General features: G+C 47.0%; 1 protein-coding gene across 4 annotated transcripts in view; it reads right to left on the bottom strand.

Moving 5' to 3' along the window:
• Nucleotides 1-2651: 2651 nt before the first annotated feature.
• ALDH18A1 (aldehyde dehydrogenase 18 family member A1) overlaps nucleotides 2652-11380 on the bottom strand; it is a 40477-nt gene continuing 31748 nt past the window's right edge. For all 4 annotated transcript variants that reach the window (XM_045568879.1, XM_045568881.1, XM_045568880.1 and 1 more), the window contains exons 14-18: nucleotides 9196-9391; nucleotides 8968-9089; nucleotides 6749-6935; nucleotides 5924-6019; nucleotides 2652-3620 (exon numbers count right to left, since the gene is read on the bottom strand). In XM_045568879.1, the coding sequence (XP_045424835.1) occupies nucleotides 3439-3620; nucleotides 5924-6019; nucleotides 6749-6935; nucleotides 8968-9089; nucleotides 9196-9391 (783 nt within the window). In that variant the 3' untranslated portion in view covers nucleotides 2652-3438. The remainder of the gene's footprint in view (nucleotides 3621-5923; nucleotides 6020-6748; nucleotides 6936-8967; nucleotides 9090-9195; nucleotides 9392-11380) is intronic.

Here is an 11380-nt window from a genome sequence, read left to right as displayed (position 1 = left end):
GGAATGAGAGTAAAATAGGCCGTAAGGGCTGGGAGTTAAGGAGAAGAATTATCTGAGCTTACAGCAGCAATTCTCAGACAGGTTAAGATTTGAAACATCGGGCAGTGGGGAATGTCTCTTATTCCCAGTACCTGGCACACAGTAGGTGCCCGCTGAGTACTTAATGAAGCTTTAAATCTCATTCTCACTAAAAGCAGAATTCTGCTCAATTAAATGAGATGCCCTTAAGAGTGGTTATGAGGCTATTGACTGGTTTTTTGCCAGAAGCACTAGTAGAAAAGACATTGTGACATTTAACCCACCTTCCACTGCAAGACTCCATAGGGCACTTTCATAGACTAGGTGAGAACAATGACACTCCTCAGTTGTTTAGAGATAAGTTGGGATCAGGGAAAACATGATCATTTTAGACTGCCAGCCTCACACTGGTGTCCCTAATGGTCCATGGACCTCAGAGAAGGTGTCCTTCCCCTCCACAGGTCTGCTCAAGTCCATTTCAACAGGTACTCAGTGAGCATCTGTACACATTACTCGTAGCTGGGCTCAATGGGGAGGGAATACAAAGACAGGTGTGGCTAATTGTGGCTAACACTGATGGTGGTCTTTCCATGAGCCAGGTGTCTGCAATTAGCCGAAGGGTGTGTGGAGGGGAGGGGGGAAGAGACTTTGGGCTTATCAATAGCTTTCAAGTGCCCACCAATGTCTTGGGCAGCTGTGTGTGCCAGACAGGAAAAATACCTTGTTCAGCTGACTTGCAACTTAGTGAAGCTTCTCCCATCCCCATCTAAATGGAAAGGTGATCCAAGCTCCCATTTTATGGATGGGGAAACTGAGGCACAAATGTTCAAGTCAGTTACCCAAGGTCACAGAGCCAGTCAGTGGCCGAGCTGGAAAAAACATTCTGGAGTCCCAGTGCAGAGCTCCCTCCACCGTGCTGGACTGCAGATAGCACCGCGCACCTTAGGGTGTCTGGGCACCTCCCCACATTTCCTCTCTGCGAGGCAGTGCAGTGGACACCAGGGCTGCTCCCCTTCTCCCTCCCCCCGCCTCTGTCCCTTCCCTCCATTCTGCAGCAGCCACGTTGTTTAGGTGAATGGGCCGTACCCTCAGCTCCATGAATCAATGAGGGTAATCTTCTTCCTCTATGCAATTTCCCCTCTCCCTCTCCAAGATAACCCCTACTTTCTTGGAGCTGCAATGTGTGTGCCCAGATAAATGAGCCTTTCCCTCACTGAGGTGATAAAAAGCAGCCACAATTTTTCCTTGCCTTTTATGTGGGGAACCTGCACCTTTCCATCATTGAAGAGAACTGGACAGGGCAATTCCAGACGCTTGAGGGGAGGCCATGAGCCAGTCCTGGAATGTCCCTGAGAAGCGGGTGGCGGACACATACTCTTTTGCCTATGATTCTTCGTTCTTCCTGCTGCCTAGAATGCAGTCCGTTGGTTGAAATGCCACAGACACGAGCACAAGGACCTCCCCCTAGGATGGAAGAGCAGAAACCAAAAGCAGCCCAAGTGCCTACGCCATCGTGGAGGTACCACCAGCTCTGGGCTGCCTGCCTCCAGACCTCTTTTTCCATGAGAGGAAAATGAACTATCATGTTCAAACCCAACTGTTTGGATTTTCTGTGGCGTGCAGCTCAACTCAAGTGTGTACAGTTACTCCACTGACCAATTCGGGCCAGCTTAGTGAGAGCGGAGCTTAGGATCTTTGTTTGATGGTGGGGGTCTTTCTCAGGGCCCAGTGCAGGCCTATCTTCTCAGTGGAGTCTCCCCCAACGGCCCCACTCTCCCGGGTCGCTTGCTATTTTAGACTCCTGGGCATTTGTTGTCTGGTTGGGAGCTGATTGCGGTATTTTTGATAGTTTCAGGCAGGGCCTTGTTTATTGCCTTTTCAGGCAAGCTATGCCAGAATTCTCTGTTCAGAGGGCAGGGCAGGCAGGGTAGCTTGCCAGACCATGTAAGGGTCTGGATGCGAGGTAGGGGTTGGAGCCAGCCTGGGAACATGTTCCACATGACACCGTAATTCTTGTGCTCATAAAACATCCTCAGAGGATAAGCAGCCTGCAAGCGAGTGCTCATTTCTTCAGGAGGGCCCCCATGAGACAAGAAGTCTTTCAACTGCAGACTGTCGGACACCAGGGACCCCTAGGACAGGAGCTAGATGCAGGGACAGAGGTGAGGGGTCAGAGCCGTCCGGTGGCCCCAAGGCAGCAGGACTGGCAGGGAGGATGAAGTTATTTGCATCCAAAGTGAACCAGGGGTGTCAGCTGGGGCTACGGCCGTCTGAGCAGATGCTGTGGGGACACGACACATGTCAGCTCGCTCACGTTGCACATGTCCACTCACCTCCGAGCATCGCCAGGCTTGCAGTCTTACAGCTCTTGGGCTTACTCTCCTGCTGTCCTCTCCCTCTTCCAGTCTGAGTGCCCCTGCCGGGGTTTCCTGTGCTGCTTCCACCGACATTGCTGCGGCAGTTGTCTCCCCAGACAACTCCCAGAGAGACCATGTCCACAGCAGGGGCAAGAGGGTCACAAGGAGGGGGAGGAAAGAAGCGGGTAATGACAAATAAGGGAAAAAACTTCAATTGTGCACACAGGCTTTTCATAAGAACTTTATTTCTCAAAAAGGGGGGAAGAATCCAAAGTATTAAAATAATCCCCTAGTTTTTATTTTGGAGGAAAAGGATAGGATGACAAAATAATTCATATAAAAATTTCAAGCATGATTGCTGTGGCTGTTCCTCCTGCCCGGTGGGGAACATCGTGAAACTCGTACCTCCTGCCTGCAGCTCAGGTTCCAACTGCATCGCAGGGACGCAGCATGTCCTGGCCGGGGAGAAGCTGCAAGCGTCTGGGATGCTTATTTATGTACCCCACAAATAAATACAAACGGTCCCGGTGGAAATGATTCAGCCCATTGTTGGGACTGTTTCTGATGAGAAAGCTAAAAAGAGGAGCTGCCCCTCTTCCAGAATTCCAAATCTTTCCTTTCTGAAGATGACTATGTGTGAAAGAAACGAAATGAAATGACATGAAATGTGAGATGACTTATTAAGGATGGCTGGCTCTAGCGCCACCCAAAGGCCAAGGGAGCCTTTGCCTCACTGAGGCGATAAAAAGCAGCCATGATTTTTCCTTGCCTTCTATGTGGGGAAACTGCCCCTTTCTACCACTGCAGAGAACTGGACTGCGCGAAGTGAAGTCCCTCTGGGGAATGATTATTTTCTTACTTAAAAAGAAAAGGTGAGCTGGGGACACGTATTAGCCAAGACTGACATTGCCGAATTGAGCCCAGAAGCATCTAGGTGCACTTTCCAACAGGCAGCCCCTTCCAGGGAAGGGGAGACCAGATCTGGCTTCTCCCCTGAGATTCTTCCAAGACAAGTTTAACTATGAAGACCTTCTGGGACCGTCCTGGGTTTCCCTGGTTCTTTTCAGTTGGTGTTCCTCTGAGGAATAGGGAGGTTCTCGTGAAGAAATTTTAGGCTTCCATGCTCTGAGAAATCTGAGACCACGTGGTCCTGCCCTCGTAGCAGCCACTTAGTAGTAAGTAGTCCCTCAAGACCTACCGGTCCCCGGGCGTGGATTCGCGAGGTGCTGATTCCCACTTCAGCGCCTGTGAAAAAGCATGGACAAAGATGTGGCTTTTCCCAGCCTCTGATTCCTGTCCATGCCCCGGCCCCATGCTGCTGCATTCCGCTCACTCGGTGCCCTCTCCCCCTGCCGACTCATGCCCCATCCTCCCCAGGCTGGCCTGAGGCCCACTGTCCCTGCAAGTATGTTCTCCGATTAAGACAAATAAGGACATGCCCCCTTCTAACGAAACCCAATGTGTGGGCCTCTCTTCTGTATTTTATCCCCAATGCATTTTGATAATGCTAGAAGTGTTGTCTCTGGTATCAGTTTAGCATCCAAACTGTATACCATATTTTGACATTTGGGCATGTTTTGAGGTGTACAACAATGTTTAGTATGATGGCTTCATCTCCCCAAATACTCCTTAAATCCTATAAGGTAAGGGACATGTTCTCAGTATTGCCCAGAATCTTAGCACATGGGCATTCATCAGTTATGGAATATGTGAGAGGGTTGTTGTTCATTTCCCCTCCCTCTTGCTCCTGGCTTAGTCCCAGGGGACATCAGGGGCTTTCCTGGGCCCAGCTCAGTGTTCTGCACTGTATACAGTGGAGGCAGAGTTCCCTCATTCATCACACTTTACCAAGCATGTACTACATACCAGGCACTGTGCTGGGCCCTGGGGATAAAATGGTGACTAATAGATACACGGTCCTGTTTCCATGGAGCTGATATTCTAGTAAGCAAGGCAGTCAGAGGACAGGTCAGTAAATGATCTCATGTGGTGCTTGAGTGTAGTGAAGAGGACTGTGACAGACTGCATGATGGAGCCAGGGACACACTGGGTCGGGTGGTCAGGGAAAGCCTCCCTAAGGAGGTGCCTTGTGGTTGGAACCTGAATAGTGAGGAGGAGCTGGCTGGGGAGGACCAGGTGGAGAGAACAGACCTGGGGGATGTGCCTGGGCTAGTGGTTGGCAAGGAAAGTGAGACCACCAGGATTCAGATTCTGGTTCAGCAGCAGAGACCATATGACTTTGCACACATCACCTAACTTCATCTCTCAAGCTTCAGGTTTTTCATTTGGAAAACGAGGAAAATACAAGAATCCATTTTGTAGAACCAAGTGAGACAATGCATGTGATGTACTTAGCACAGTGACAGGACTGTAGGAAGCCATCAGTAAGATCTGTCACTGTCATTAACACATTTCACAGGAATTTCACTCAACCAGAGTTTGGGCGTTTGCTCTGAGCTGGTGCTGGAAAGACAACAGAGTAGCCTTTGCTCTTCCCCCAGCCTGGATTTTCATTTAAACGATGGCACCTCAGCCCTTAAATGTATTCTGCCATTTCTTCTTCAAGAACATGGAACACAAAGATTAGTGCAAGTGATGTGATAACTAAGTCAAAACCCCAACATAATAGAAACAGGGGGCTAAAAATAAAGAGTCTAATGACTAAATAACTGAGTAAATTCCCTTTAATAACCTTTAACAATTCAGCAAGAGCTATTTCTCCAGGCAGGTCATCTACTCAAAAAGTTCAGGGGGATTAAAATGTTTTAAGTGGTTGAAATAATTCTCAAATATTCAGAAAATACGTCATAAATGTCTTATTGGAGGTTTATGTAAATGGTACCCCAGAAAACTAGAGACTGTCCAAATAACCCCAATGCCACAGAGGGCTAGAGATTTTATAACTAATGGAAGGGGGTAGAGGAGTGTCTTTCTGGAGCCTTTTATTTCAAAGTCTGCTTTAGAAGTTAACCTTGAACCTCAGGGCTTACCTACTTGTTTTTGATGCTGGTACTTAGGCCCAGTGCAGGTACTAACACTTTTTTTTGTACTATCCTAGTGGGGGATTCTTATCTCTGATGCAACCTAGCTGTGTTAATCTGAAGAAATAAGTCTGCAATAGCAGTGCTCTCTAGGGACTTTGGCATGTACACCTGTCACAGCTTGCGCACCGAGACAGGGTGTGGTCTGCCCATACTGCAGTGGGAACTACCTGGGCTTTGGACTCGCACTAGTGTGGGTCTAAATGCCAACTGTGTGAATCTGGACAGGTTACTTCACTTCTTTGAATCTGTTTCTCCATCTATGAAAAAGGAAATGTAAGTACCTACCTTTGTAACACGTGAAATGTCTAGAACATAGGACCTCCACCAACTTACAAGGGGTAAATATTATTCTCTCTGATAATCCTATCTTGCCACGAGTCTGTCTCTATTATCTTGGTCCAGTATGTGACAGTAAAGGGGAGGTGTCTCCGCCACCTCACCACGGCCTTGGACCACACAGCGAGACCCAAGGGACTACTTTCTCCCCTGACCAGCCTTTCTTACCCAGTCCAAAGCGGTAGCCATCAGAGAAGCGAGTGCTAGCATTCCAGAACACACAGGCACTGTCTACGTGTTGGAGGAAGAACTCCGCTGTTTTCTCTTCAGGGTAAAGAAAGAGAAACCGAATTAGGATGACCCACAGAGAACATCCCTCTTTCAGCCACTCACTGGTGACAGTCTGGGCAGGGTCTGGGCCCCCAGGAAGCCTCCCCACATATTCTCACATATTAAATGTACAGACTTGTGAAAAATCTGGAGAGGAAGAAGGCAAGCCAGCCTCAGCAGTCCCAGCATTGTGGAAAGACTGGGGTGGAATCTGGATCTCCTGGACAGATGTGTCTTGGTGCTGTGACGGTCTGACTGCACGTCCTATTTACAGGCTCCAGAACCAGACTGACCGCCTAGGTCTGAACCCAGCTCCACACCCACTAGCTGTGTGACCCTGGGCAGGTGTCTAAACCTTTCTGCATCTGAGCCAAAAGGGACTGACAACATTACCTAGCTCACAGGGCTGTGCAGAGGATGAAATGAGCTGGCACCCATGGGGCACTCATCCCAGTGCCTAGCACTCAGTGGGCACTCAGCAAATGCTGGCTGTTATTACGTGTTAGCTGGTGGTGTTCTGATCCCCTGATAAACTGACTGTAAATTCCTCAAGGGGGCCCTACTGGCTTCCTTCGCCATCAGGTCTCCAATGCCCAACACCCAGGAGTGTCCCTCAATACGTATTTGTGGATTGAATGAATCAATGTACAGAGTTGGTTCTGCCTTATGGAGATCAAAGCAGAAAAGGCAGATACTGTATGCTTGAAGCACCTGGACACTGACCATTCTCTGTGACGATGACATCTGTATGGGAGCTGCCATACTTGTGGATGTGATCGATGGCCTCCTGGACATTGTCCACCACTTCAATGCACAATTCCAGGTCCCCATACTCAGTTCGGAGCGACTTTACTTCGGAGGGGCTGAAGGTCAAATAGGAGGCAAACTTGGGGCCTGCATGAATTTTTACCTGGAACCAAAATAATCAAGCTCTAGGATCACACAGCAAGATGAGCCTATATGATGCACCATGAACCTGTAAAATCACAGCTCAAAGCAGCTCCTGTGGGCCGGATAACTGAACTAGTCCCTGCCTTCTACCCTCCAGGATCCTCTGCTTTGGGAAATGCTAACTGGCCAACTGCCAGCAATGGGCCTTGGAGAAAGCGGGAGCAGGGATTTAGACAGGAAGCCTTTGAACGTTAAGCATGTGCAAGGCATTTAATGGGCTAGCAACCTAAGTCCTTGAATTCTGGCATTTTACTAAAACACTTGACTATAAAAATCCCATTCCCTGCATATGGGATCTAGGCTCTAGACTCACATGGAAAGAGGGAGGTGCCACACACATATTTCTATTTCCTGCACCCTGCAGAAGTACCAGGTTTGCTTTAGAGGTAAACAGTACTTGGTCAGGCTCTTTCAGCACCTCAAACTGTGTTTACTTGTTGGATTTCTGACTGTGTCAGTCTGATCCCCTTCTAGGTTCAACTCAGCCCCAGGCTCTGGCAGCAATCCTGTTCCTGGCTGGAGGAATGTAAAGATCCTGAGGCTGGTGACCGAAGGCCCTGGTCAGCAGGCTGGATCTCACCTAGGCCTTGTTCTCTAAGACCTCCCCAGGACAGGGCTCATGCCTTGGTTCTTTGGGACTAAGCTTTTGCTTTGGCTCAACTTTCAATAAGTGGTATCTGTCTTGTCCTCATTGCTCCTGAGGCCCTGCCACTGTTTCCTGTCTGGGACCCTGCTTCCTTCAGGACTGAGGCCCAACAATGTTCCTTGGGGACCAGAACCCCATACTGTGCAAGTTACCCTGCTGGGTTTCCTTTCTGCCACACAATAGTACTATATGAAGTATACATATTGACTCATTTTAATGTGAGGAATTTCAAGGCCATCCTCATTCTGATGACTGAGATATCATAGTTTGTACAATTCAGGACTGGGGGGTTTAGTCCTGGCTTTACAAGAGCTTTCCTCCTGTCCAGTCTAGTGCATGGTGATGCTCGGCCAACCTAGGTGCCTGATCAATAGGCTACTAATGTAAAGGAAGGCGCCAATGATGAAAGCATGTGATCTAATTTCCTTTTAATCCATGGGGAGTGTTTTCATTTTCTAAAACAATTCCTTCAGGTTCTCACCAGGACCATGCCATATTTTTAAACTGATTGGAGCCTTCCTTTCTAGAAAAAGGATGGAAGGGAAGAGATACATGCTCAGGGTCAAAGCAACCAAGGCCAGCAGCCACCTTTTCTACTGCTGTGCTGGCTTATACAATTCAGAAAGAGCACCATGACATCACACATTAAAGCTTAAAATGCATCCATGCAGAAAGTTCAACAGGTTGTCCATTTCTGCCTTGAGAGCATCTATTTCCTTACAGTCATGAATTTAAGACAGAGCATAAATTTATATTTGAAATTTCCTTGGTTTGGTTAGTTTACAACCTTAATGACACAGTAAGAACATAATCCAGAGGAGACACTAGACAAATTATGGCTCCCTAATATCATCCTATTAAGTATGTTAACATTGGTAACTGAAGAAATTTGAAGGGAGGGAGTGAATGCATATACATTTTTGGTTTAAGAACAATTTCTGCACAATCTTTTCAAATCAAATCCAAAAAGCAATGTGTGTTTGGAAACATAAACTTTTTACACTTTGCTGTGTGAATAAAAGGTTACCTGAAATAGTCCATTCAGCATACTGCCATGTGGTCTGTCTCACCTTTGAACCCTCTTTAGTACATAACACATTCCACTTTGTAATAAAGCTACCTGTATACTGGTTTGGCCCACCTATTAGACTATCAGAGGTCAGGGGTTGTGTTTTACTCACCTCTGTACTTAGCACAGAACTTTGTCCATAGAAGATGGTCAAAAATATTATTTCCTAAATTGGCCCGATATGGTATGGCAGCTGCTCCTGTCTAATCACACAGGCTCCTAAATCTCAAAGTGGAAGACAGGAAGTGATGTGCTGGCCTTGCGGATCTGCCTTACCTGTTCCACTCTCAGCATGTCAATGATCTGGTCAAATAATGGTGTCCTCAGCAGATCTCGGTGGATTAACAAAGTCTCCAAAGCATTACAGGCAGCTGGATATTCACATTTAGAGTCTCTGACTAAAGGAAGAAGAACAAAGCATTGTCTCTATCAACATGATCAGGAGCCACAGAGGATCTGACATATATTTCATCCTCGTGACACAGGAGACCCCATCCAGCTCACCTAGCCTGGTGACCTTATCCACGCTGGCCTCCGAATCCACATACATGTGGCAGATCCCTTCACTATGCCCCATCACTGGAATCCCCTTCGCAGCTTTCTGGATGTCTCTGACTAGCTGGGAAGAGCCGCGTGGAATAATCAGATCTATCATTTTGTCTAGGCGGCAAAGATCTTCAACTTCTTCCCTGGTATTCACCTGAAGACGGAGAGAATAAAAAGATAAAGATGACATCTTCTGACCACAGAAAATACAGAAATAGCAGCTTCCCTTTTATAGATAAATGTCTGCATGCCCTAAGAATTAAATCAGGCACTTACTCTAAAAACAAGAGTAAGTTCCTGATCACAAGAATCAAAAAGTCGTCCAGCAAATGCTCATGAAACCCTGCACGTACGGTGCTGTGTTCTGCGTTACAAAACATGCAGGACACGCTCCCCACCCTCAAAGAGCTCAGAGTCCAGCAGGCAGGGCAGCATGAGGACACAGCTAGCCATAACGCAGGGCAGATAAGCTACTAAATGCCAGAGAGCTACAAAGAGCTATCTGTGGAGGTGGAATGTGGTACACATCATGCCAGGCGATGAGGGTGACAACAGGGAGTGGCCGCTGTTCTGCTGATTCTCTGATCACAGCCTCGAAGAAATGCTAGGTCTTGGTAGGGAGTCACAGTTGTCCATGACTTCCGCTGACAACCTCTACTCTGGGATGTGGACTGGACTGACTAAAGTGCTTGGGTTAGGACACTAAGATTACGGGCATTTTGTTTCCTCTTCTTGATTTTTAATTTTCCTCCATATGGTCATATTACTTTTACAACAAATATAAACATACATGTACCACAATGTTCATAGCAAATTTATTCCCCATAGCCCAAAGCTGGAAACAACTTAAATATTCGTCAACAGAAGAAAGGATAAACTATAGTATATGTATGTAAATGGAATACTACACAGTAATAAAAAAGAGAAAACTTGCTAGATGCAACAATGTGAATGAATGTCATGGTCATAATGAGGAACAAATGACATACAACATAAAAGTGCATTTCGTATGATTCCATTTATATGGTGTTCAAGAATAGGCAAAAATAATTAAATGTGACAGAAGTAAAAAAAAAAGTGGTTACCCTGTGGTGGTGGGGGGGTGGCATACTGATTGCGAAGGGCATAAGGGAGCCTCCTGGGATGTTGGGAATGTTCTATGCCTTGATATGGCTGGTGGTTACAGAGGTGTGTGTGCATATGCATGAAGTCACAGAGTTGTTCACATACGATTTGTGTACTTTACTTACTGTATGTTATACATCAAAGGAAGGGATTGGGGGAGGCAAGCTGTCCAAGCTAGGAGGCAGCAGAGCTAGGATATGAATCCCTAAAATCTCTGCTCTTTACACCCATTATACTGCCATAAGAAAAAACCTGGATTCTGGTCACTGAGCACATAATGCTGGAGGTTTGCTGACATTCCCCAGCAGCTGACAGAATCTTGGAATGTTGGAGTGAGTGGGCCTCAATGGAACGAGAAAGATCTGGAGTCAGGCTAGGTCCAAATCTAAACTCTACCACAGACTGGGTGACTCTGGGTGAATTACTTTGCCTCTGGGTCTAGAAAATGGGCCTAATAATTTTTTCCCAATCTAGAAAGTGGGCCTAAAACTTAATGGTATTTTCTTCATGGGCTGCTGTGAGGACTAAATGAGATAATGGATAAAAACTGACTTGCACACAGTAGGTGCTCAGTAAGTTGTAGCTATTACTATCAGACTTCATTGGACAGTTGAGGAGAGTGAGACAATGGTCACTTAAAATAACGACCATAATAGTAATAGTGATAACAGCATGATCTCATACTTACACACTGCATGACAGTGTATGACAAACTTTCAAAAAGCTTCTCATCTGACTTACCCCAGATCACTCTGCAATGGGAAGAACTCAGGCCTCACACTCTAGGTCTGGTACTCTTGCTGCCCTGTGACCCAAAAAATGAAGGTCTAACTGACATTCTTGTAAATCTGTACTGCCAGGACACAGCGGTATGGGAGTGGCCTTCCTAAGCCACTGAAGGCCATCTGGCTCTGCCGAATGGCCTAATGTTGGCAGGCTCACAGACCTGCTGCCACTCCAGGCAAGCCTGCCTGTAGAAGTGTCTTGGCCCCATGTGGCCTAAGCCTTGCTTCAAATT

The sequence above is a fragment of the Lemur catta genome, chromosome 14 (assembly GCF_020740605.2).
Source record: "Lemur catta isolate mLemCat1 chromosome 14, mLemCat1.pri, whole genome shotgun sequence".
NCBI lineage: Eukaryota > Metazoa > Chordata > Mammalia > Primates > Lemuridae > Lemur > Lemur catta.
Note: the sequence above shows the minus strand (reverse complement) of the source record. Positions and strands in the feature narration are given on the sequence as shown.